We start from the raw sequence: 27,162 nt of genomic DNA on the forward strand, positions 1-27,162 counted from the left end.
GTTCCGTGCTGGGCCGTGCCAGCAGGGAGCGGAGTCTCGGATGTGGGCCTTGAAGACCTAACACACATCATGGATTTGTGTTTCTCTCATCCTGGGGAATGGGGAGCTCAGTGGATGTTGGAGCCTGACTTCCTCTCTCCCAGATTCATGCTGAGATTCTGGTTACACCTTTTGATTCGTCTGCGTCTCCTTTTCCCACCTTGCAAGGCCGACCTGCCCTGGTGCCATAGTAAGGTTTAATGCAGCTTCTCTGCCTATTGGGTGCTTGGGATTGCTTTCTGGCACGCTCCCAAGAAAATGATAAGTAACTTTGTTTCTTCTGGAAGAGTGGAGGAAGGATAAAGAACCGAGAACCGAGTAAGCCCATTTCTACCCAGAGTCTGATCTCACCAGCAGGTGGCGCTGTGACAAAAGCAATCAAGAGAAACCAGGTCAGATCAGGTGGGTGTCCGGGCTCCAGAGACAGGCCCCGGCGGTGCCCCCTCTTCTGTAGAATAAGGCGCTCATGTGAAATCCCAGAGCTTTCCAAGTGTGCTCGGATCCCCCTGGGGCGGGGCAAAGCCTGAAGAAGGCAAGGCGTTGGTAGAAGGGTCTGGATTGGTAGATCCTGAGCCGGTTTTGCTTCCTGTCTAGAACGGAGAGCTCTGCCTGGGCTTGGGCAGTCTAGTCCCTTGATGCCTGGGTCCCTTATTGGGCTAAGATGGGCATATCCTTCTACGGCCTTGGTGGTTTTCAAAGAGCATGTGTACATGCAGCCAGACGCAGAATGAAGCATGGACATCACCAAGACCAGGCTGATCCACTGATCTGGACCCCAGTGAAAGAACAGACTGCCCATCACCGAGTCTACAGGTTGAGAAATACTATTTGCCCTGTCCTGTCACGGAACCAGCCAGGTCCCACACAAGGGCAGACCCGAAAAGGAAGACAGGTGTGGCTGGGAAGCTGGTCCACGTGAGACCGAATGACCACCAGCACCTTCCACACACGGTGCACAAGACGCAGGGTGGGGGTGAAGGGAGGCGCTATGGTCTCTAAATGGGGCCAGTAAGTCAGCTGGCAATACTGGGTTTCTTAGTGGATCCCACGGTGCCAACGTTGTTTCTGCTAGCGATGGAGAGTGAGGCAACCACTTCCTGACCTTCCCCGTTCACACGAAGGTCTATTAACCTGTTCCTGTGGGTCAAGGGGCCCCTGGGAGAATTGGAAACGAACTCGGCTTTGTGGGAGGAGTTTTCCAGGGATCTCTGCATAGCCTCTGTCCACCCCCCTCTTAATGTCCACCCGCCTCTCTTAATGTCCACCCTAGGTGATAATAACAGGAAGCAGAAAGGCTTGAAGGTCAGCTCTTTATATCATTAACCATAGGGCTGACTCCAGTAGTTCATTCAGTGTAGGTTAACCTGTTGGGTGTTTTCCCTTCAAAAACAAACAGCACCAGTCAGAGGTATCTGATAGCCCTGAAGTCACATCCATTCATTCCAAACCCAAGCTGGCCGTCATCTTCTAGACCCACCTGGCTCCTGGGACAAAAGCAGATGGGTCCAATGCTTGTAAATTTCGTATTTATTATAACAAAAATTATGACATGTTCATTTGTGCATTCTGCTTTAATAGAACTCTCGGTATGTAAATGATCTAGTTGAAGGCTCTACAGTCATGCTGATTGTGGCAGCAGTAAGGGACACACCAAGTGTCTGCGGAGGGCAAGGGGGTGGGGACGGGAGAGGAAGAAAAACGGCTCAGAGGCCCCTGTGTGCAGGTTAGTTTCCAGTGGCCTGAGATCCACCTGGTTGGAACAGAAGCCCCTTAGCTGCTCTCAGCCTCCACACCGAATGAGCTGGAGGCAGGTTAGGAGGGGGGCGAGGAAGAGAAAAGTCAGTCGTTCAGGCTTGTCCTTTCGCCAAAACTACAAAACGTCTGAAGCGTCACTATACAGCACTGAGCTATTTACAATAGAAATTTCTCAATCAACTGTTCTCTCAGAGAAAATTAGTGAATCCCAGTGACTTAAGTCACCTGACAGAGTAAAGCAACTCCTAGGAGTTAGTCTCCATATTCTACAAATGTCTATCATTTTCAAGACACACACACACAAAAAAGCCTTTTCCCCCAAAGAAATACAGAATTACAATATTATTAAATCATTTAGCACTGGCAACGCACCCTGCCCTCCAAACAAAACAAGAAAAAGCCATTTTAAAAAATATTACATTATCATTAACCGTTTCTCTGTAATATATTAAACCTTTTGTTCTTTGTCTTTACACATCTGATACGTTAGGGGAAGAAGTTAAACGTAAAGCCTCGCTAGAAGAAAAGTGGTGATTATTTAAACAAAATGACCAAGAGAGGGAGAGCCCAGGACTAGGTGCCGAGACAGGGTGGGAAAGCGGGAGAGGGCGTGGAGTGAACCCCTGGTTTAACGTGAGCCTGGGAGACTCTTGCAACTCAGTCTTTCTGGGTTAGTTTATTTGTTCAAGAGCGCCGGGGGGCAGGGAGGGGGGGGGGGTCATAGTGGCGTGTCACAGCAGTCTGGCAGCTGGTCCCCCGGGCCCGGCGGCTGCAGGGGTGGCGGCGGCGGCGGCGGCTGCTGCTTCATCATCTCCTTGACCTCCTCCTCCAGCTCCGGGGGGATGATGAACTGATCCTCGGGGTCCGGCTGGGCCGGCGCCGCGAAGTAGCCCCCGGGCTTGCGGAGAGGCGCGTCCGCGGCCACCTCGATCACGTTGTGGCTCCTCTCCTGGGGCGCCACGGAGCCGTTGGCCCGGCGGCGCCCCACGGTCCCCGCGGCGGCGGGGTCCGCCCTCCTGGGCGGCCCCGGCTCCTCCTCGTTGGCGCTGATGACGATGCCCTCGTCGCTGGCCTCGGCCGGCCCCTGCGGCGGGCGCCGCCTCTCCTTCTCCCGCGCCCGGCCGCAGTGGATGTCCACCTCCACCTCCACGCGGCTGCCGTTGGTGAACACGCCCTCGATGGGCTCCTCGTCGTCGCTGTCCAGGCCGTTGTCGGAGAAGGCGCTGGAGAAGGTGGCGCTGGACAGCTGGCGCTGGAACGCGTGGGCCAGGCCCACCGGGTGCAGCGCGCAGCGCGGCTCGCTGGCGTAGGCGGGGCTGCTCTCGGCCGGGGCGCCGGGCGGCGGCTCGTCCGAGGCCGTGGAGCCCACCTCGCTGCTCATCTCGGAGGTGGACAGCTCGCTGCTCATCTCGGAGGCCATGCCGCTGCTGGACGACGGCACGCCCAGCGCATCGGCCGGCCGGTCCCTGGTGGCCACGCTCGCGGCCGGCGGGAAGATGCCGGGGCTGGGCGGGGGCCCGGCCCCGCCGGCGCCCAGCTCGCAGCAGCAGAAGCCGTCCTCGGCGACGCTCAGCTGCACCACCACGGCGCTGAGGCTGTCGCGGCAGCCGTAGCTCTGCGCCAGGGTGCACAGCTTCTTGGCGGCCGCCAGGGCGTCGGGCACGTTGCGCACGGCCGCCACCGCCTCCTCGGCGGACAGGCTGTCCCACAGGCCCTTACTGCCCAGGATGAAGAACTCGTCCTGGGGGGTCAGGGGCACGGACTGCACGTGCGGGCGCGGCACCACGCTGGGGTGCAGGAAGGTGTACCCCAGGATGCGCGTGGACTCCGTCACTCCGTTCACCTTGCCGTCCTGGTGGGGGGGGGGGGGGGGTGGGAATCGACGTTAAGGAGACGGGGAGTATCCGCCGGCCCTACTCAAGGCCTGTCTGGGATGCGTCTCTTCCTCCGGAACGGCAAGCTTTCCCCACTGTCTACCGGGTTCTGGGGGTTTCATCAATGACGGGGGAATGCACACGTCCTGTGGGCAGGCTGGCTTCTGCAGCCCCGCACCGTTTTCCACACATGCAGTGTGCGCTCACCATCCTGAGGTGAGGGGGGAGCAGGACTCCAAGGGCCCAGATCCAGTGCCTCCCAGGGTGGAGACTCACGCCAGGGTGTCCCAAGAGGGGCACTGTCACCACCGAGGCCGAATCATTCTGCGTTATGGGGCCGTCCCGGGCGCTGGAGGCCGCGGGGCCCCCTGCCGGTACCTACTGCCTGCCAAAGGCATGAAAAGAACCCTCTTGGGAGGCGACTAAATGTCCGGGGTGGGGGAGGTGCGGAGGAGCCCCTGGTTAGAAACCACTCAGAGGGAACAGGAGGTGTGAACCGAAATCACAATTAGCTACTTTTATGTTGGCACTCGCATCGGCCTTGGAAGACGCACAGGTGCATTACCATTCCTCCTTTACTGATCAGAGGCTCAGAAGGCCTAGCCCACCGAGCGGCAGAGCGAGGACCGACTTCAGGGGCAACGCCCTCACGCTCCCCTGCACCGGGGCACTTGCAGGAATCAGCAGAGGGAGGCAAGGGCCCCAGGCACTGGGCACAGCCTCTGACACAGGCTACGAACTGCTCTGCCACCCTGTACCTTAGGCCTTCAGACCTGTCCCACAAAGGAGTTGCTCTGTGACACCGTGGATTCGGAACGTTGCTGGTTTCTGCCCTGACCCTGGCCCCCTCCTCCCCGACATCCCGAGGAAAACTGAGGTGCTCTCCTCACCTCAGTGATAATGGCCTTGTGCCGCTTAATTCTCTTCAGTTCTTCTTCGCAGCTCATGACATATGATCTGGACAGAGGCAACGGCTTCCCATTCCGACAGAGAACCGTTTGGCACTTCCCCACATTAGCAGAGGTCAAGGTGAAGGACCCTCCTGGGTCCATAGGGTCGTGCTTGATGTGACAGAGGACGGCAGCACCTCCAAGTTTCTGCCCAGCAGTTCCAAGCTTCCTGGAATGCAGAGAGAGGGAGTCAAACCACGTACGACGTATCACACAGCAGTTCTGCTCCTTCAGCAGGGGCCGTGCGCCCCGGGCGGGGCCGGGAGGAAACCTGGAACCTGGGGGTTCCACTTAGCCTCTGCCACCAAAGCAAGCACTGCTCCGCTTCTCCCAGGAAAAGGGCCGTGGATTCGGACAACCCCTACCCTGAGGTGTCTGCTCACACCTGGGGGCATGGGGAGGGGGTATCACTTTGCCACCAGAGGAACCCTTGTCCTGCTGCGTCCAGCCTGCTGCTCCCTTACTTACCACACCCCGAGGGACAGCAGGAAAAGGGCCTCTTTGCTCTCCGTCCACCTCTTTACATCCTCTCTGCTCCCAGCAGAGGAAACTGAAGAGACCACTAGACAGGTGTAACCATACGCTGACGCGTGTGCCCCAAAAGTACTTGGACTTTACAAGGACGTCTCCGGGACAAGCCTTTAATTACTGGACCGTTCCCGTTCTTGTCTTATGTGGGCCAGTATTATCTATTCCAGAATGTTCATAGGAAGGCCTTTCTAGTAATTAAGCTCCAAAGTGCTCGTGATAAACCCTTTTATTCATGACCCCCCACTCCACAGACTGAGTCCACAAAGCACCTACAAGCTCCAACAAAGAGAGCCAAGAAATCCTACCACAAGCCCCGCAGAGGGCAAGGCCTCCTGGGCTCCTGACTTCTTGCTTCTGCACCAGCAAGAAGGTCCGGACAGACTCCTCTGTTTACGAGGGCAGACCCGCCTTCAGCCCACATGGAGCGGCCGTACCAGCAATGGAAACCAAACTGGGGCTGCCCACTCGAAGGCGTCAGGATGTCACGCGCAAAAACCCAGTTCCCCGAGGGCAGAAAAGATGACTGTGTGTGCTGTGTCCTATTAACAGGGAAAGGAAGCGGCATACAACTGACCCCGGAGATGGGCTGACAGTTTAGGTCTTTGAACTCCGGCCTGTGGACCCCCGGGACCAGCTGGGCTGCTTTCTCCCTTTCACAGGCACAGTGATCCCTCTTGGCAAAGCCAGAAACCCGATGGTACTTGTGAAAGGCCCAGCTAGGAACCAGAGTTTAAGGTCCTTAAGTTCTTACTTCCTATTTGCTTGCCTGGCTATAAAATTATAAGCAGACCTCTTCCGGGTGGGGGTGCGAAGGGCGTACGGTTTCTGATACACCTGTGCTTTTCTTCCTGGGACACGATGGCAAAAACAGAGAAGGAGATAGATGTGCCTTGCGGTTGGAACCTTCTGTGGAGTCTTGCTGCCCCAGGTCAAATTCTGGCTGCCCCTCTAATAGCCCTTACGAGAAGCTGGCTTCACTTCTCTGTACCTCAGTTTCCCATCAGTCAAGTAAGAACAGTCACACTAAGTGTCTCACTGGGTAAAGTGTATGTGATGCGAGGACTGGTACACATTAAGGGCTCGCTAATTGTTAGCCACTACCAGTATTTAGCTGCTAATGCTACACACCCACTAGAATCTGCAAGTGAGCCTAGGAGCAAAGACCCCTCGCTGGAGCTGCCTCTACCAAGCTCTTCGGGAGGCGCTGTTTATGACTTAGGGTGACTTTAAAGGCCGCTCCACAGGGGCGCCTGGGTGGCTCCGTCGGTTAAGCATCTGACTTTGGCTCGGGTCATGATCTCGCGGTTCATGAGTTGGAGCCCCGCGTCGGGCTCGGTGCTGACCGCTCAGAGCCTGGAGCCCGCTTCGGATTCTGTGCCTCTCTCTCTCTCTCTCCTTCAAAAATAAGTAAACATTAAAAAGAATTTTTTTAAAGGTTGCTCCAAACCAGCGAGAGAAAAAGGAGAGGAAGAGAAAAGCTCATCCTTGTTCTCCTGACCTTCACACACTGGTTCCCGGTCCCGCACGAGTGTTTGCAGGACAGAATTAATAGGCAATTCCTTCACAACCTACAAAGCCATTAAAGTGACCTAAGAAGGCACAGTTCTTTGAAGGAGGGGACGCCTGTAAACATTCATCCCTATGAGTTACGAAAAACATTCCAGTTTCTACGGTGACCAAAAGCTCTAAACTACATTCCTGTCATTGACTCGGCCTCCTACAAAGTTGTCTGAACATCAGTATGTCTCAAACGGAACACGGTGTGTCCCCGATGCTTACGCAAAAGCAAATCACCTGAATGCATCTTGAATACCCACATGTGACAACAGTGCTTTGAGACTGTCGGGCAAACGCTCACGAGAAGGGCAAGAAAACACATGGCAGGAACTGTGTTTCACCTTTGCATAACAATGAACGTATTGACCATGTATTCTTCTTCATTTTTGGTTTTCTGCAGCTCTTCGGCCAAAATGTCACTCATCGTACACTGGAGAAGGTAGGGCACCTCCACGTTCCGGTCCCCGTCAAACACCCCGTACAGGGCCTCCCGGTTGTCACAGAAGTTGTTCACCGACAGGGCTGCGACACACAACCTGCAAAGCAAGAGTGATCGGTCCTAAGGCTAAGACGTCTTAAGTCATCTTGCCTTGCCCAGACCCACGCTGTTAACAGCCTTGTCTCCTCCTTCAGGACCTCGGACAGGTTAAGAATAAGTTAAGGTAAAGTCACCCCAGCTGATTCATATCAACTAATTTTCTGTAAAGCAAAGAATGATAAACATTGATACTTCACACCTGGCTCCCCCCAGCCCCTATCTTCTGATTTTAGCTTTATTTTGAGAGAGAGAGAGAGAGAGAGAGACTGGGGGAGGGTCAGAGGGGGAGACAGAAAGAGAAGCCCCGCGCTGTTAGTGCAGAGCCCAACATGGGGTTCGATCTCATGGTTGGTGAGATCATGACCTGGGCTGAAATCAAGGGTCAGATGCTTAATCGACTGAGCCACCCAGGTGCCCCTGATTTTATTTGTAAATGGCAGTGAAAAACCCGAGAAGAGGAAGTATGGGGGATAATACAAGACTCTGAATCCATGGGTTCACATTCAGTCCTAAAACATTTATTAAAGAGAACTTTCACACTGGGCAAAATGGAGTAACAACTAAAACAATGGGACCTTTTCTTACGCTTTTAATCTTTTTCCAAACAACTTAAAAAGGCAGGGGAAAAAAAACCTCTGAAACAACAGTATTCAGACACTGGATGATAAGAAGTACAGGTCAGAGAGCGAGCTTGAAGCCTGCCCAGCTGATTGCCTGGAGGAAGATTCTGGAGGAGGGGGGTGGGTGGTTAGGGCCTCGGGCAGAGCCTGCTCTGGAGGCCTGCAGAGTCTCGAACCCAAATCCCATTGTTTCCAGGTAACTTAACCGTGGCCCTCAGACTCTTCAAAATGAAACCCAGAGGGAAAAAAAGACTGGCGGACAAATAAAAATTCAGGGCATTAGTGAGTGCGGGGTAACCTCAAGCACAGGGAACCGAAGTCTTCAACAGAGCAGAGACAGGAAAACTTTTGAAGAAGTTAATGGTTGAAAAGATTTCAAATCTGATGAAAACTGTAAACCTGTAGATACAAGAAACTCAACAGATAGCAAACAAAAGAAAATGAAAGGAAAGTGTAACAATTGGTGAAAATCAGGAATAAAGGCGGGCAAGTAGGATGGAGGAACAAAATTTTTAAAGTACTGCTTGAAAAAAGCTGTCAACCTGGATTTCTAAACCAGTGAAAATTGCTTTCAAAAGTTAAGGTGCAAGAAAGACCTTTTCAGATGCACAATTTCCTACAAAAAAGACTGGCAGTATAAGAAATACAAAAGGAATACATGAAGCAGAAGGAAATACCAGATGGAAATCTGAATCTACATAAAAGAATGAAGTGTACAAGAAATGACAAATAGATGAGTAAATATAAAACTTATTTAAAGATCGTTTTAGAAGAGTGGTTCTCAATGGGGGCAATTACCCCCGAGGAGACATCTTTGATGGTCGCAGCTGGGAGCTACGATGCTGTTGGCACTTAGCGGGTAGAGGCCAGGGGCGCTGCCAAACACCCTGTAATGTGCACAGAAACACCTCCCTCCCCTGCCCACCAACTATCAAGAATTATCTGGCTCAAAACGTCAACAGTACTGAAGTTGAGAAACACTGCTTTAAAAATGACTATTTACAAATTATAACCATGTATTTTGGGATTTATAACAGAAGTAAAACATGACAACAGCACAAAGACCAGGAGAGGGGAAATGGAAGCACACACTGAAAGGTTCTTATATGTGAAGTATTACAGTTTACCTTCAAATAAGAAGTTAAAGGTTTTACTACAAACACTAAACAAAATGGAATCATAAATAGTCCAAAAGAATGAAGAGAGATAAAGAACAGAAGAGACAAATAGAAAACAATGAACAAATGATAAAGATCATTTAAAATGATCTGTAAAACTGATACGATTTAACCATATCAATTTCATTAAATATAAAAGTGGTCTAAACACTATCCCAAAAGAAAGTCAGACTGGATTAAAAAAAAAAAAAGCCAGACCTAATTGAATTTTATAAAAAGACAAATAGGTTAAAAAGGTAAAAGACCTACTATGCTAACACCAATCAAAAGAAAGCTGGAGTAGTTACATTAATATCAAAGTATAATTCAGAACAAAGATTACAGAAATAGTCATTTCATAATGAAAAGGATCAGTGCATTCATCACAAAGCTATGACATTTCAAATGTTTATGCACTTAATACAACTTTGAAATGCATGAAGCAAAACTGATAAAACTAGGAGACACAGACAAGCCCATAATTATGGTCTCGCAGCCATTGACAGAACAAGTAGATAATCAGTATGGAGATTCAAGACCTCAACAACAGTATCAACCAACTTGACCTAACGGACACCCTACCCCAACAACAGCAGAATACTCATTTTTTCAAATGCAGAGAATATTTACCAGTGTAGACCATATTGTAGGCCACTAACATGTCCCAATAAATTTAAAGGATTCAAGTCATTCAGAGTGCATTCTCGGGGCACCTGGGTGGCTCAGTAGGTTAAGCACCTGACTTTGGCTCAGGTCATGATCTCACAGTCCGTGAGTTCAAGCCCTGTGTCGGGCTCTGTGCTGATAGCTTGGAGCCTGGAGCCTGCCTCAGATTCTGTGTCTCCCTCTCTCTGTGCTCCTCCCCTGCTCATGCTTTGTCTCTCTCACTCTCAAAAATGAATAAATATTAAAACAACAACAACAAAACAAAGTACATTCTTCAATCACATTGGAGAATTGCTTAGAAGGAAATTTACAGCTCTAAATGCTTATATTAGATGTTCTAAGCTCAAATCAGTGACCTAAGCTTCCACGTTAAGAAATTAGAAAAGTGAGAGCAAAACAAAAAGAAGAAGATAAAAACAAGAAGTCAGTGAACTAGAACACAAAAGCAATAGAGACAAATCAATGAGGCCAAAATCTGGTTGGTGTTTTTTTTTTCTTTTTTTTGAGAATATCAATAAAATTAATAAATCTTAAACCAAACTGATACATAAAAGGACAAATTACCAATATCAGGAGGAGAGAGCGAGTGCCATTACTACAGATCCCACAGATTTTAAAGGATAATATTAATAAGTTTATGATAATAAATTTGAAACCTAGATGAAAGAGATAAATTCCGGGGCGCCTGGGTGGCGCAGTCGGTTAAGCGTCCGACTTCAGCCAGGTCACGATCTCGCGGTCCGTGAGTTCGAGCCCCGCGTCAGGCTCTGGGCTGATGGCTCAGAGCCTGGAGCCTGTTTCCGATTCTGTGTCTCCCTCTCTCTCTGCCCCTCCCCCGTTCATGCTCTGTCTCTCTCTGTCCCAAAAATAAATAGAAAACGTTGAAAAAAAAAAAATTTTTAAAAAGAAAGAGATAAATTCCTCAAGAGACACAAATTACCAAAGTGCATTCGTGAAGAAATAGATAATCCCATAGCAAAGAAACAGAATGTGTAGTTAAAAACCAAAGAAAATTCCAAGCACAGATGGCTTTTATTGGTAAATTCTACCAAACATTTAAGGAAGAAATACTAATTCCGTACAAACTGTTCAAGAAAACTAAAGAAGAAACACTCCTCAACTCATTCTATGAGGCCAGCATTACCCTGACACCAAAGTCAAAGACATCACAAGAAAACTACATGCTAATTAATATCCATCATGAATATAGACATGAGCAACAAATTACCAGAAAATTGAATCCAGCAGCATATAAAAAGGGTAATATGTCATGACCAAGTAGAATTTATCCTGGGAATGCAATGCTGATTCAACATTCAAAAATCAATGTAATTTACCATATCGACAGATGAAGGAACAAAAATATGATAATCTCAACTGAATGCAGGAAAAGCCTACGACAAAATTTGATACCCATTATAAAAACTCTTAGCAAACTATGATTAGAAGAGAATTTTCTTAACTTGATAAAGGGTTTCTACAGGAATACATTCAGCTCTATTTAATGTGAAAGAATACATTCTCACCAAAATGGATGGATGATAAACACATGGAAAGATGATTAATATCATTAGTCATCATGAAAGGCAAAATTAAACCACAACGAGATATCACTGTTAGAATGGCCACCACTGCCACCACCACCTGATACCAGGAAGCACCGGTGAGGATGTGCAACTAGGATTCTCACACACTGCAGCTGGGAATACAAAAGGGTACAGCCATTATCAAAAGGAATTGGGCAGTCTTACAAAATTAAATATATAAACCTACGTGTAGGTATTTACACAAGAGAAAACATAACGTCCACACAAAAACCTATATGCAACTCTAGCATTTATACTTATATTTGCTAAAAACCTGAGATATCCTAAATCTATTTCAAATGGTGAATAAACTATGAATAAAAGGAGCATGGGGCATCACAGATGAATGAATATAAAATGCATTATGCTAGGTGAAAGAAACTAGACCAAGGGGGCTGTATTCTCTATAATTCCATCTATACAACATTCTAGGAAAGGCAACACCAAGGCAACAAAAACAGGTCAAGAGGTGCCAAGGGCTGGGGTGAGCAGAAGGATGACAACAAGGGGCACAGGAGAATTCTGGGTGTGATGGACCGGCCCCGTACCCTGACTGTGGTGGTTACATAATGCCGTTCATCAGCACCTGCAGAGCTATGCTCCTACAAGGGTGAAGTTTATTGAATATAGGTAACTTCTTACTCTCTAGATAATAATAAACATTTAAGCACCTGATACAAATGATGGCTAGACAGAGATCTGAACCTGAAAAGATAATCCCAGCTCTCAAGGAGTTAGGAGATGAATAGCAGTAATAACCATTATCCTTAAGCATAGCTCACACTTAAATAGGGTTTACCATATGGCAGACGTTGTTCCAAGTACTTCACACATGTGTGACCCGGGATCCTTACAATAACCCTATGAGTACAGGTAGGATTTAAAAAAAAAAAAATTTTTTTTAATATTTGTTTATTTTTGAGAGAGACAGAGACAGAATGTGAGTGGGTGAGGGGCAGAGAGAGAGGGAGACACAGGATCCAAAGCAGGCTCCAGGCTCTGAGCTGTCGGCACAGAGCCCGATGCAGGGCTTGAATTCACAAGCTGTGAGATCATGACCTGAGCTGAAGTCGGACGCTCAACCGACTGAGCCACCCAGGTGCCCTGGACAGGTAGGATTTCTAGTGCCACTTGAGAGTTGAGGAAATTTAGCCGAAGAGGGCTGCATAACTGGCCAAAGTCACACAGCAGAAAAGTACGAAGCCCAGGTTCAAAGCCAGGTAGCCCGGCTCTTAGCACTTTGTAATCCTTGCCTCCATTTGTTAATAAGTCATCCTAAGTTATATGGCTATTTGAAGCAAAGTAAAATTTAATACTCATAATTCCATCTTCCTTCTGTAAGCTCCCCTTGCTACTCAGAATGGGGGTGCATAAAAACATCTTTCAAAAATAGAGTAGTGATTCTTTTCTACTGAGGTTTCCTGTTTGTTCTTTAGTCTGAGAAAGAATCTAAATTACCCAGTTGTAGCTCCTGCTTGGGTTTCCCCAAAGGATCTGAAATGACCTGATAGGGAGGGAACACTGCACCCCTTGGGGAGGGAGAAAAGAGAACAGACATCTGAGAGTGGGAGGCAGGGACAGCTCCTCTCCTTCCTTCAAGATGGCAAGCAGCAAGCTCCTTGTTTACACGACCACTTTATCTTTTTTTTTTTTTAAGTTTGAGAGACAGTGTGCGCATGTATGCACACACATGTGGAGGAGGGGCAGAGAGGGAGAGTGTTAGAGAGAGAATCCAAGCAGGCTCCCCAAGGCCAGTGCAGAGCCTGACACAGGGCTCAAACACAGGAAACCGTGAAATCATGACCTGAGCTGAAATCAAGAGTTGGACATTTAACCAACTGAGCCACCCTGGTGCCCCTACATGACCTCTTTACAATTAGAAAACAAAAACAAAAACAAAACGCTTGAGAGACTTCTGGCAAAACCAAAGGGTAAAAGAGCAAGGGGAAATGAAGGGAGGACCAGGGGTGACAAGGACTTCTGACTGAGGTGCCGGTAACATTGTATTTTTTAATCTAGATGGTGGTCTGCAGATGTATTCACTTGAGGACCATTCCCAGAGTTGTATGCTTATTCACTTTTCTGCACCTATGTCATACTTCAATATAACAACATATTTAAAAGTAACACAGAAGGGGGAATTATGCAGGAAAAAAAAAACCTAGTTGGTTCCTTTCTTCATTATAACATACGAGTAGATAGTTTTAATATCCAGAGATGTTTCAAAACCAACCTTTGGTTTCACACAGTGGTCTAGAATTAGAACACTTGATTATAACCAAGACATAAGGTCTTCTAAGTTAAAAAGATCTCCAGAAGGGAACTCTGGGTGCTTTAAAGGAATATATTAGGGGCACCTGGGTGGCTCAGTCAGTTAAGCGGCCGACTTCGGCTCAGGTCATGATCTCACGGTCTGTGAGTTCGAGCCCCGCGTCGGGCTCTGTGCTGACAGCTCAGGGGCTGGAGCCTGTTTCCGATTCTGTGTCTTCCTCTCTCTCTGCCCCTCCCCTGTTCATGCTCTGTCTCTCTGTGTCTCAAAAATAAATAAATGTTAAAAAAAAATTAAAAAAAAAAATAAAGGAATATACTAATTTCTCCCCCAAATACAATGATAACACAGTGCAAAATACACAGAACGAATACGACAACCAAAGCTCGGGCACAACCTTTATCGGGCAAATGGAACAGAGGCGCCGAGATGGGGACTAGACCTATTCTCTGGACCGCACAAAGCCAGGGCACACCCTTAGGGGAAGAAGAAGGGATCAATGTGTCAGACCCAGAACTTGAATTGATTCTACTTTCTATCTCAAAAAAGAAGAAAGCAGTCCGCATGGCAACCACAATTGTACCTTTTATTTTCCATGAAAGGTATTCAGCTAGTCAGTGGTTCCCATTCCTGGATGCACATTAAAATCACCTGGGGGAGATTTTAAAACATTCTGAAATACTCGGCTTGGTTGAAGAGTATTTTTTTTAAAGTTCCTTACCTGATTCTGATGTGAACCCAGGGTTGAATACTAATTTAGGTAGTTGAATCGTGTTCCACTTGGTTCTTTCCCTGTTCCCAATATTTTGTGTTCTGATACCTTAGCTAATTATGACTATTCTAATTTATAGGATTGTTTCCCTTTCTGGTACTAATTACTAATACCTCTTCATAAAAAGCAAGCAAGCCTGAAGAGCTTGATTACAATTCTCAGGAAAATCAATATTCGCATGTAGGACAAGGAAGGAAAAGAAACTGAGACGGACAAGTCCCGGTGGCCAGACCAGCAGGTGATGTCACAGGGAATGAACATGAAACTCCTTCCAGGATAACTTAGATTGTAAAAACTAGCTTCTTAGAACCCTGACTAATCAATACCGGAAGTGACTGAATATGGACAATCAAGGCTACTTCTCCTTTAATACTAGCCCCTGTTTTGCTTGGCAAACAGGCTTCAGAGAAAGATAAAGAGGCTTTTCAAAAGGGCAGGGATGCATTTCAATACTTACGTCTTCTCCAAACACTGGAGTCTCACACAGACGTGATGTGTCAGTTACGCCGTATCCTAGCAACATCTCACAAAGAGAAGAGTGTGTGATGCCAAGCAAGGCTTAACCTAGTGTTCAAATGTAAGTCATGAGGTGGCCTCGCTTTGGGGACTCCTGTTCAAGTAAACGTTACCCGAGGAAAGTGTGTGCTAGCACTGGGCATCTTCCCCACTAAAGAAAGGAGGTGGGGGGGAGGTGGTTCTCACTCCAGAGTTTCACCCACTTGTTTTTCACTCCTGAAGCTTCGGTGTAGCCGTGGCTCCATACAGCTGGGGCTCCAGATCCATCTCCCGCTGAAGGCTGATCAATCTTGAAACAGCGGATGTTACTAACGAGAAAAGGAAGAGACGGGAATCGTTAGAATCAAATAATGTGTGAATTGCTACCTTTGTCTGCTAAGCACCAGGTACTTACCACTCCTGTGTTTAACGTGTCTGAAATCTTTTATCAGCCAGAAGAACTAGCTACTCAACAAAGAGAAAGCAAAGGAGCGTTATATAGACAGAGCCTCAAAACTCGTTTTCGTCCGCGTCCTAGGGTGGTTATTAGAGACCTTTACACATCGCCCTAGATGGCGGCTGTCTCCCAGGAGCGAGAAGGACCCCTCTCAACCTTGGCATGAGAAAAGAAAACATTACGTTGGGTGTAGTCTTACAACATGAACACCAGATTTGAAAAGTAAGAAATCTAAGCCACAATTATACTGTATTTGAATGCTGTGAGCAAATTCTGCAACATTCATCCTCAAATCCAATTTCTGCCCATTTCGCCCCTTCAGAAGTTTCACAAATCCTGAGGACTTGCCATCCCCGAAGCTTCCGGTTCTTTCCTCACTCACACGGCCATTCATGCTAAGACTAATGACCATAAAATTATGAAAGGGGTATTTCAACAAATCACACATGAACTATGTGGATTTAAACTGGAGAGAAGTCATCTCACTTGCCACAACTGGCCCAACAGGACCCAAGACTGAAATACTAAAAGCGTAAACTCTTGAATGGGGTTTTTAAAATCCACCCTACTAGAAAGCATTCTGTGCCCCCAAACAGGAAATTCTGCAGATGTGAAATAGGTTTTTAAAAAGGCTGGCTACCGCATGGTGAACTTAATCCCACTTATAAGTTGCTACTAGTTTTCTCCCTCTATCACTTAAGAGAAAAATCATGTGTGTCGTCTCTTAACACAAACACTTTTGTCATGACCCCAAGAATTTATCCGTTGGCATTCATTAACTCCAAAATACAACCCTTCAACTTTAAGAAGGAAATCTATATCTAACTGCATTCACTTTGATTTTAGAAATAGCTGGTGGCGGTTTCTTTGAAATTTAAAAATATTTCGTGGAAGAAAAGTTTCTACTCTCAATCGGCAGCAAACATTCGCTCTTCCCTTTATCCTCAAAAGCCAAAAAAGCACCAACGGAAAATCCTGAAATGAGATTAATACCTTATTTTACAGCAGGGCTATTTATCCTCTTTTCAGAAGTTGTCATTCCTACCAAGAAAAGAGGGGCATTGAATGAGTCTGTCGTTATCTGCTGTTCATGGGACCCTGCTAGCAGATTTCATCCATGCACAACGGTAAGCACATGCAAAGGGTTTCTTAGTAAGGCATCACTAAGGGTTTCACTGCATCTCTGCTGCCTTTCTGAATTCCAGAGAAAAACTGAAGGCTCATTTCTAAAGACAGTTATGCTTTTTATTATAGAACACAGAGCCTTCAAAGAAATAATGCCACTTCCCGGCCTGAGTATGCTATTTTTTTCCCCTAGCCTGAGTATGAACGGAAAAAAAAAAAACAATCCTTGACCTACCCCCCGCCCCCCAAACGCTTCCCAGTGAAGCAGGGGTTTCTCCTTCTCTGCCCAGCTGATACAGGGTGGCTGAGCAGCTGTCCCAAACGACCTGAACGCCGACTCTTGCACATCTTCCGAGGAGTCTGAGAGAACATGCGAGCCGGAGCTCAGTCACAGTCGCGCAGAAGCGTCAGCATATGCCCTTACCCTGTCTCACACAGAATAAACAGGCCATCCCTCCAACAGCACAGGAAATACAGTAGATACGGAAGCTCTTCCAAGTTATTAAGAAGCCACAGCCTCCCAGCTGTGAAACAGAAGGCATCATTTTTACATAAAAGTGTTATGTGGGCCCCCGGGTGGCTCAGGCGATTAAGTGTCCCACTCTTGATTTCGTCTCACGTCATAATCTCACAGTTCCTGGGGTGGAGCCCGTGTTAGGCTCTGTGCTGACAGCAGGGAGCCTGCTTGGGGTTTTCTCTCTCTCTGCCCCTCCCCCCCCCCCATGAGAACTCTCTCTCAAAATAATTCTTTAAAAGAAAAACTGTGATTTCATGTCTGTTCCTTTTTAAAATTTTTAACTTTTTTAAAATTTATTTTTCGTAGCTTATTTGAGAGTGAGCGAGCACGAGTGAGGAAGGGGCAGAGGGAGAGGGAGAGAGAGAGAATCCCAAGCAGACCCTGAGCTCTCAGCGCAAGGCCTGATGCGGGGCTTGATCCCACGAACTGCGAGGTCATGACCTAAGAAGCCGAAATTAAGAGTCTGACAACTGGGTCACCCAGGAGCCCATGTCTTTTTTTTTTTTTTTTTTTTTTTTTTAATCTTAGAACACACATCTGATGCTTTGTAGTAGCTCAGGCCAGTCTAGTAACATGTCCATTGCAGAGACTTTAACAAATAGATTTTTCTTACGGATAATAGTGGGGTAATCATAAATATGTGGTTTTGCATCTTGTTTCTAATTACGTCATGAACATTTTCCCATGTCACGTTATATTCATCCTAAATATAATTAGATTGATGATCACCTCTGTGCCTAAAATGAATACCACAGTTCTGATTATTTTTTAGAATGAATTTTGCCATAGAAAACCTTGATCTAAGTATATGAATATTTTTAAAGGCTTGATACACAGAGTCCATAGCTTTTAAGAAAAGTTATGTTCAATTTACAGTACTCCAGCAGCACCAATTTGAGGGGGGAAGTATTAATATTTCCTTGATATACTAGTAAGTTTGAACATGACATTTTCATGCAAGTATCTGTACTTCTTTCGTGAAATGTTAACCTCCTTCACTTATTTGCTGTTCGAGTACTTTTCTTCTAAGAACATTTTTTAACAAGAATATTAATGCTTGTATTTTTCCTGTTTTTTTTTTTTGGCCACTGTTTCTTCTTAGTTTGTCATTTGCCTTTTAGATTTACTCTTGGTTTTTTTCCTGGAAGGAGATTTCAAACTTTTGTGTATACAAAGTATTTTTAAATACTTAGAAATATCAAAACCAATTATATATATTGATTTCTACTTTTGCGATCCCCACCCTCCCACCCCCACCTCCCACTTTTGGACAGAAAAAGATGTTTTCTGGCTTGTGAATATATTCATGTGATTTTTTTCTTACTTTTAGAAATTATTTCATTTTATAGAGTTCTTTAATTTAGCTTTAATTTATTTTGGTGTGTAATACAAATTCAACTTAATTTTGATATAATTGTGTTATGCAAAATTTCATATATTTATAAAAATACTCAAAAGCTAGCTGCGTTAAGATGAAAATATATTTTGATAATCCAGGTACTCTTAGTTCTAGAAGTCTCTTAGGACTTCCTCCTCATCATATGGAGGAGAAAGCTGAGGTCTGGACAGATTCAAGGATTTGGGCCGAGGCTCCACTAACTGAGAAAAAGTACAGAGCGCCTAGACCCCCTGCAGCTCTCCTAGGACACTCTGCTTAGGCAGTACTCCTCAATTACAGACTGAAATCAATCAGTACCTGAAACAAACAGGCACTAACTAGGCCAATTCCATCCAGGAATCGCCTCGAGCGATATTCAGATTTTAGCTGGCAGTAAACACCTAGGATAATATTAATGACTGCTCTTTTAAAATTCTCCTGCTTTTCAGTTTTGTTCTAAGACAACGGAAGAGGACTTTTAGCAGGAGACAGCACAAAAGGGCTTAAGCATAGAAGGCAAACACAATGACTAACGTGTGTCAGTGTCCAAGACTTAAGCTGGCTGCAAGAAAATTCAGAAAAGTTTAAAGAAGGTAATGATGACCATCCATAATCCTATCATCCAGAGAATAACACTATTTTAACATTTTTATATCCTTGCAGGCATTTTCTAGGTGTACACATGCACACAAATTTATTTTGGAAAAAGTGGGAACATACCATACAAATATTGTGTAAATATTCTTCTCGTTGAACTTCATACGTAGGGATCTTTAACTCTACATCATTTTAAGTGTATTATTTTGAGAGAAGAGAGGGTGCACATGCATGCATGGATGGGGGAGGGGCAGAGAGGGGAGACACAGAATCTGAAGGGAGCTCCAGGCTCTGAGGTGTCAGCAGAGTCGGACGTGGGGCTCGAACCCATGAAGCGTGAGATCATGACCTCAGCCAAAATCAAGAGTCAGACGCTCAACTGACTGAGCCACCCACGGACCCCTACAGCATTGTTTTTAATGGCTATATAATATTCAATTATGAAGCACAATTCTCTTGACAGACATTTAGAGTGGTGTGAGAAGAAATTTTTAAAGACGGTTTTTTTCTAATGAGGTTTCCTCCTTTAATGTTTTACCCAGTGAACTTCAACCTGCAATTCTTTGCCGACATCAAGAACGACACCACATCAATGAATTCTCTCCCCAAACACGATAACTTAGCAGGATCTAACTATCCCACACTCCCAGTTTTGTTCAAACCATCTGCATTTTACCAGATTGTTAGTTTTTCCCACATCATGCATCTCTTTCAATCCTTTCCTAACATTTGCATTAAGCATCACACCATATCCTCAGTAACTGAGATGTAAGTTTATGTCTTAGTTATTCATGGCCCTCCTCTGCGTTTTTCTTTATATCCACCCCCCCCCCCCTTTGTATTCATTATTCTCATTCTCTTTTTGCCTGGATACTTCCTCAAAGACTTTCTGAAAGTACACTTGAGTATCCAACTATTTGAAATTGTTTTTGGCCCTCCATTCTGGTGAACTATGGACTCACAAATCGCTCCAAATGTGTGTAGATACAGCTAAGAAGCCACCGGGCACTTGATACTGTTTAATGTTTTCACTGAGTTACAAATCGCGTTGTCAGTGAACGTGGACAGGGCTGCAGGGCATCACGAGATACTTACTTCAGCAATTCCAGGGTTTTGTGATCAAGGGCAAGTCGGGGGTTTCCAGTCAGGTCTAGTTCTTGTAGTTTTGGAGGCAGGTTTTCTGGTAAAGTGACTTCGCTTAGCTCATTACAGCTCAGGTCCACGCACTGCAACAAGAAGGGGAAACAGGAAGTGATGGCCCGGACAAGTGGTTCAGGTGGCTCTATGCTCCTACCCGTTGCTTGAGAATCAGTCTGCCATTCACTAGACTATGCTGGCCAAGTGCAGAAAAATAAGATTGTCTGCTACCCTCCCATAAACATTTAAAACAGATTCTGCTATCTGCAGCTAAAATGTTCACTTTCTTTGGTTAACACAGAAAACCCGTGTTCTTTATTCTCCCCCTCGTTATCTTTTTAAGTTTATCTCTACATGTAAAACAACAAGCATTAGCTGAAGATCCCAAGGATAGTTTTTCTGATTGCTCACAAAATCTCCACACCTGTTATGGCCATAAGGGGTAGAGTCAACATCGAAATGGAACTTTGAAGGGGCTTCCTTAAATCAAAATACCTTCAAAATGAGAAGATAATTCAAAAGAAGCTCAATAAGAAACTGGTAAAAGACTAGCTGTTGGGCCTGCCTGCCGCCTGCAAGGAAAAAGGCAGGAGTCAAATAAGGATCCCACCCCCCCAGGCATCCAGTACCTAGATCTTCCACCAGCTCCTGCCTAAAATCACTCGAAAACAATGACAAAAAGGGTCAGCGTGTTGATTAGAACAAAACTTGTGTTATCTGCGAATGGGGATAATACCTCCTTTCTCACAAAACTGAGGTAAGCCCTAAAAGAGGTGCTGCGTTTGTGTTCTGAGAGCAGGGAACCGGAGGAGAAGGTGGCTCACCATCGACAAGAGGGAAAAGGAGTAATTGGCAATTTTTCCGGAGAAAAGAACATGTAATCCACAATTTGGCAGAAAGGGGTAGGAAGAATTCAATTATCCAGCTTGAGGCTGCACCTTCTTATGATTTCAGAAAATGCCTCAAGAGCCTGTTAAAAATCTTAAGATGGTCTGAAAGGCAAATTGTATCCAAGAATTTCAGAATCTTTAAAGCAGACAAAATCATCTTTTTTGGAAAAAATTTTAACTTAAATCTGTTATGGATTGGGGAGGGACAGAGACCGAATGAACACCTATATTTTTGGAGAAAAATATTCTCAACTGACTTCAAATAATGCAATGTTTCCACACAAATTGTTTTATACCCTTGCTCTCAAGCAGTAGCAACGATATAAAATTATATTGTAATTTTAATTACTTTGTATTATGAGAGTGTTGTAACCACTTTATAAAAAGTTGGACAAGTGGAAAAGCTTAGAAAACTTGCCTTTATATGTAGTGCCCTAACATAACCAGTGTTACTATCCAATTTTTCTTATTAATATAAACAAAAATTAAAAAAAAACATAAATGTAGATACAATTTCATCACTTATTCCATATCTGGACTCCTAGCACCTTTAATGGCAGAAGACATATATTCATTGAGCCTAAACATCAATAGGGAGGTGGTCATCTTTTTGTTTTGTTTTTCCATTTATAAATAATGGTTGCATCAATAGTCAACTGGACTGTAATGAAAAACCGCTAATACTGAGAATACTAAAGATGGGCTGTTCCATCAGGATAGTCCGTGTACATCAGCACAGAGAAGGCAAATGCTGCCAGTGCTATGTGCTGGGCAGTGATGAAACACAAGCTTGAGGACTGGCTGGTGTGCGTAACTTAGAACGGGTGGTTGACAGAAACAAAAACAAGGTCAGAGCATGAACTATGGGGAAAGACTGTAGACATCTCAGAACATTATGGAATTTTATGAAATTGATAGGCATCGTTTTCTAATTTCACCTAATGATTTAATTTTTTTTTTTAACGTTTATTTATTTTTGAGACAGAGAGAGACAGAGCATGAACGGGGGAGGGGCAGAGAGAGAGGGAGACACAGAATCGGAAGCAGGCTCCAGGCTCTGAGCCATCAGCCCAGAGCCCGACGCGGGGCTCCAACTCACGGACCGCGAGATCGTGACCTGAGTCGAAGTCGGATGTTTAACCGACTGAGCCACCCAGGCGCCCCTCACCTAATGATTTAAACACTCATAGCTCTGCCGGTGTAAAATTGCTCGTTCTTTAAATTACCAAATTATAACATGAGTTCAGTAAGGTGTTTATTTATGACGACAATGCTGGCGTTGTCTTTATAAATAATCCTCTCAGAAGTGGTGCTTACCACCATCAAGTCCCTCTGTCTCTCCCCCTTCCCCCTCCCCCCAAGGCCCTTAATTCACTGCAGCCAGTTCCTGTGCCCTGTCCCACAGTGTTGTCGCCTCTACAGGGAGGTCTGGGACCACGGGGGTCCTGACTTTGCTCTTGTCTCATCTCCCTCTGCCCACTCCCCACAGGGCTGTCAGGGGGACTGTGATGCGCTTAATCCCATCTGATCACACTCGGGCTTGTCTTTCAGTCACTCCCTACTGCCTTCCAATCTGCCACCAGACTCCTGAGCCTGTCAAATAAGGCCCTTCATCTCCACCTTTCAGCACCTGCTTCCCTGCACTCTATATTCAGCGGTGTCACAGTTAATTCCAGTTCCCGCGTGTGTCATGTTCTCACTTGTGCTCTGCACATACTGCTCTCTGGGACCGGGACTCTTCAGGCTTTCCTCGCCCCTTACCTGGCACAATCTGCCCCATTCTTGTCAGTCTCAACGCCAATTCCACTAGGACCCCTCGTTCAAAGTTTCCGCTTATTTATTCCTCCCATTAGACTACGAGCTCCTAGAGAACAGGGCCGGTGGCTTCTCCCCCATGTCCTTAGTGCAGCACAGAGAACAGATGCCCACAAATGCCTGGGAATTAGTAGACAATTATTTGTTGAACAAAGAAATGAACGAATCTTCCGAGAAGATCCTCCAGTAATTCAATCCGCTAGGATGGAAACGGAGATACGCGTGCTGAGATTAAGTTCAGTCTGGAGTAAAGAGCATAATGGCAGATAAGGAGAGAAATACCCTTTCATAGTTCTATACATTGGAGGAGGTTTGATCATGAAAATTACAGGGTGTTGGTTCCCAGCGCTGACCTACTGGCATTAACATAAACAGTCAGTGCTCTACTTACAAGCTCTATTTCTTATTCTTTTAGTAGTCTTCAACAAACACTTGTTGACTGAGTGGTTGTAATGGCTACCACTAGGAAAACAGAAAATGTGGGGGTGAGACTGGAGAAAAAAAATAGTACTTGCGTATTCCATGACGTTTAATGTATGTTTCTCTATTGTTTAATGCATTAAAATTTTCTTGAAAATACATTATTAAATAGAATGTTAAATCAGCCTACAAAGTTACCTTTCCCTCTTTCAGGCCTATTTTAGGACATAGCTTACAAAAACTACTTGGCTATAATACAAAATTCTGGTAAGAATACTCAAAACAGAATTATCCAACCCTTGGAAAAAGTGAGATAACTCATAGTTGGAGGAACTCAAGGTTTAGAGGGAAAGGACCGCTAATATGTTTAGCTAAGAGCACAGGAAAATAATCAGTGCGTCTTAAAGAGAACTGATCCGACATTTAAGTATAATTATCACCAAAGCTCTGATATCTTTATTATGTTTTCCTCACAGAACCTTACCAAAGACACGGGCGTATCACTTTTCACAGCAGCGTATTACCTGTTATCCCCCCAGGAATCGCCTGGACTGCCCAGAAACAGCAGGGTCACCTGCTAACTCTGAGCGATTCTGCAACCGCTTGCTTCAGTCTTCAGACCACAGCCAGGCCACCAGCGCAGCCACGCGGCCCTCCAGGGCGCAAAGGGGCACTCCCAATCACCTTTGCACTCCCGTGCTCACGGTGGGAAAAGCTGCTGATGTAACTATTTCTGTAATTGTTCAGAAATGTATATGGTTTAAACCGCCCCACCTTTTAGGGGGTTGCAAGAGAAGACCTTTCATCTTTTCTAAAGCCTTCCCTCTCTGTATTTACATACACTGTGATTTTCCTCCGAACAGGTTCACTAATTTTCATTACGAATTCCTAAGAAGCAAATAAATGCAAGTGTTCATCCAAAAGAGCCTTGATTTAGCACCTACCTGGTGGCAGACAATAAGCCAGACGTCAGGGATCTACAGAGACGGCATCACAGTCCCCACCCTGGGGAATTCCCAGGCCAGAGTGGGAAATGATTCTCCCTCCGGCTGCGAATCAGTAATAGGTACAAGTGTGCACGGGTGTGACAGGTTAAGGCTTCCGAGAGGGCCTTCCAGGAGGGGATTTTTGTGAAGAATCGAAGATAACGAGGCAGAGAAAACAGGAGGGCATCCAGGGAGAGAGAATAGCACACGGCTTACCAGGACACGAACCACGAGTGACTGGCGTGGCTGGCGTGGCTGGGGATGGCGGAGAGGCAGGCAGGGACCAGGTGGGAAGCTAGAGACTGTGCCTCAGGTAGAAGTGGTCTGTACTCCCTCCCTCTCTTACCGTTAGGAGACACAGCCTTTTAGCTTAATAGTAAAATAAATACACACATGTATTGTCTCTCACTATGTAACTTGTAGCCAGATTCTCTTGAAACACTTAAACTATATTTATTCCTGATGTTGTATAGACTAAGTGGTCAGTACTGTAGGACGTTCATATATCTAAGTAAACTTGTTAACTAAATGAGCCAGTCGGAACCTGTCAAAGATACTCAGACTCCAAACCCAAAGCTGGAGTTCTATTTTTCTATAGAGGGGCGCCTGGGTGACTCAGTCGGTTGAGCGTCTGGCTTCGGCTCAGGTCATGATCTCGTGGTTTGTGAGTTCGAGCCCTGCATCAGGCTGTCTGCTGACAGCTCGGAGTCTGCAGCCTGCTTCGGATTCTGGGTGTCCCCCTCTCTCTGCCCCTTCCCTGCTCACACTCTGTGTGTCTCTCTCTCTCTCAATAATAAACAAATGTGGGGGAAAAAAAAGTAAAATTATTTTTCTATATAAGATTGTATCTGTCTGTCATTATTCAGAAATGTATATTGTTTAGACCTCCGCACCTTTCAAGGAGTTGCAAGAGAAGACCTTGAATCTTGTATACGTCTTCCTTCTCTATATTTACATATACTGTGATTTTTCTCAACTGGATTTTAGATTTAGAACACCTTTATTGGCAATAATTTGATAAAAATGACAATCAGGGTAAAAATTTCTTTTAAAAAATCCTCATTCCACCAAATAGTATTCCATTTCCCCAAACATGAATTCCCTTAAACACTGAAACTAAATTATTTGCAAAATTTGGCTTTAAGAAAAGGCATCCTTTAGGGGCACCTGGGTGGCTCAGTCGGTTGAGCGTCTGGCTTCGGCTCAGGTCATGATCTCGCGGTTTGTGAGTCTGAGCCCCACACTGGGCTCACTGCTGTCAGTGCAGAGCCCGCTTCAGATCCTCTGTCTCCCTTTCTCTGCCCTTCTTCGACTTGCGCTCTCCCACAAAAATAAATAAAAAAAAAAAAGAAAGAAAGAAAGAAAGAAAATGCATTCTTTATATAAACTGAGCAATTCCTTTCTATCACTACTTCTTAAAATTGGTTATGTGTGCCTTTGGAAGGATGCAGTGGTAGGTATATCACAAAGTTACAGGGCACCCGGCCCATGCTTCTGTGGGCTTCAGTTTTACTCAAAGATTATGGACAGAAAGGGCCTTTATGTTTACACGAAAACTAACAGAAATGGTAAAAAGCAGAATGCAAAAGGAGTGTGTGATTTTAGATTGCAGAGGAGACTTGAGAGAAATCTGCTTGTGATTTCAGGCCATACCCCAGACTTCTGGGCCTATCAGCTCACTTCTCTTCAGCCTTAGGGGCAGGAGACTTTGAAGAGCATGACGGTGACCACGTCACTGCCTACTTCCTGAGGACTCAGCCACGAGCGCTCCTTTCGTTCATCTGCACGTATCCATGCCCCACCGCATACGATGCACGCGGCGTTTTGTTGGAAAGGACATGGCTCTGAAGTTAAAAGGATCTGCTGAAATAATTGTTTCAACTAGAGTTTAAAAACCATCAAACAAACTAGTCTGACTTAATTCGTTACTCCAGTTTTGAAAGAGCATATGCAGTCCTGGCTCCCTGCTGTTCTGTCACGAGTGAGGCAGGGAGAAGAGTGGCATGAACGGCCACCTGTGGTCTATAGACGCTGCGTCATCCCTTTCCTTTGCCCTTGTCAGGAGCCCTGCCCCACACAGAAATGGACACAAGATTCCTGGCACGTTAGAAGATCCCCTACATAATTATTACTGACCCAGATTCTAGAACCCTAGTGACGACTGCTCCCAGGTTCTGGTTTTTAGATACACAGGACAAAGGCCTCCATGACCTTTAAAGTCTGCGAGGTCAGCTACTCTACCCGGCTGACACCGAACTGGTCCCTGATCGGTCTTCATTTGCATTATCCTACTTTCCAAAGAATTAATCCCTTTTCTTTCATCCATTTGACCCAGCAGTTCCCCATGTTCTTTGTGTCTTTATCACAGAACTGGTTCTCTCTCTCTCTCACCTCACCTTACAAACAACAGCAAACAGAGTTTGATTCCAAGGGATATTCAGCTTCCTGTAATCAGTGTTCTCAAGAGTGTGGCATATTAAAAATACTTCATGCTGCATTTCCCAGTGAAAAGAACACAGATCCTAGAGGTGAGTTCGCTCAACTTATCCAAGTAGTTTATTACTGCACAGTACAGCATGGAAATAATCTGCAGAAAATTTCAAACACTTTAAAAGACACTGTTCACCCAGTAATTAAAATCAAGATGCCACAGGAACATGTCAAATTTAAAAAAGAAATCGCTGACATGGTGTTTACACTACAAATTTCACTCACCATATGTATCACCTGTTTGTTTTATCTACTCAAACCACACTGCAAAAGGGGTTAGAATAAATCAAACAACTGGAGGTTACTCAACTAAGAGCTTGGGGAACCGAGCGCTGTATTCATGGTCACTTTTGCTTTTTGGATTCATCAGCCACTAGTAGCCCAAGTGCAGACTTCGGCCTAGGACTAAGCGAGCAGAGTCTGGCTTACGTAGTGACTCTGGGATCATGTTTTCCTGTCTAGCCCACGGAGAGCTGATCTACATCCAGACAAAGCCTGTCTATTTTAGAACCAGAATAGAACACAACCTGCTCCAGGAATA

General features: G+C 45.5%; 1 protein-coding gene and 2 long non-coding RNA genes across 3 annotated transcripts in view; 1 reads left to right on the forward strand and 2 right to left on the reverse strand.

The window, feature by feature from the left end:
* Positions 1-1,550: 1,550 nt before the first annotated feature.
* The window catches only part of PHLPP1 (PH domain and leucine rich repeat protein phosphatase 1), a 214,558-nt gene continuing 188,946 nt past the window's right edge, over positions 1,551-27,162 (reverse strand). Inside the window, exons 13-17 of the mRNA XM_058691881.1 lie at positions 19,979-20,109; positions 15,034-15,138; positions 7,048-7,242; positions 4,559-4,787; positions 1,551-3,646 (exon numbers count right to left, since the gene is read on the reverse strand). Of these exons, the coding sequence (XP_058547864.1) occupies positions 2,513-3,646; positions 4,559-4,787; positions 7,048-7,242; positions 15,034-15,138; positions 19,979-20,109 (1,794 nt within the window). The 3' untranslated portion in view covers positions 1,551-2,512. The remainder of the gene's footprint in view (positions 3,647-4,558; positions 4,788-7,047; positions 7,243-15,033; positions 15,139-19,978; positions 20,110-27,162) is intronic.
* On the forward strand, positions 15,132-24,884 carry LOC131489966 (uncharacterized). Its single transcript, XR_009250858.1, has 4 exons — positions 15,132-15,216; positions 16,296-16,393; positions 18,736-18,879; positions 23,622-24,884. It is a non-coding gene; the product is annotated as an uncharacterized LOC131489966 (long non-coding RNA).
* Positions 21,401-23,625, reverse strand: LOC131489967 (uncharacterized). The gene is made up of 2 exons (XR_009250859.1): positions 22,079-23,625; positions 21,401-21,848 (listed from the first exon to the last, which is right to left on the reverse strand). It is a non-coding gene; the product is annotated as an uncharacterized LOC131489967 (long non-coding RNA).

Source organism: Neofelis nebulosa, chromosome 11 (genome assembly GCF_028018385.1).
Source record: "Neofelis nebulosa isolate mNeoNeb1 chromosome 11, mNeoNeb1.pri, whole genome shotgun sequence".
Lineage (NCBI taxonomy): Eukaryota > Metazoa > Chordata > Mammalia > Carnivora > Felidae > Neofelis > Neofelis nebulosa.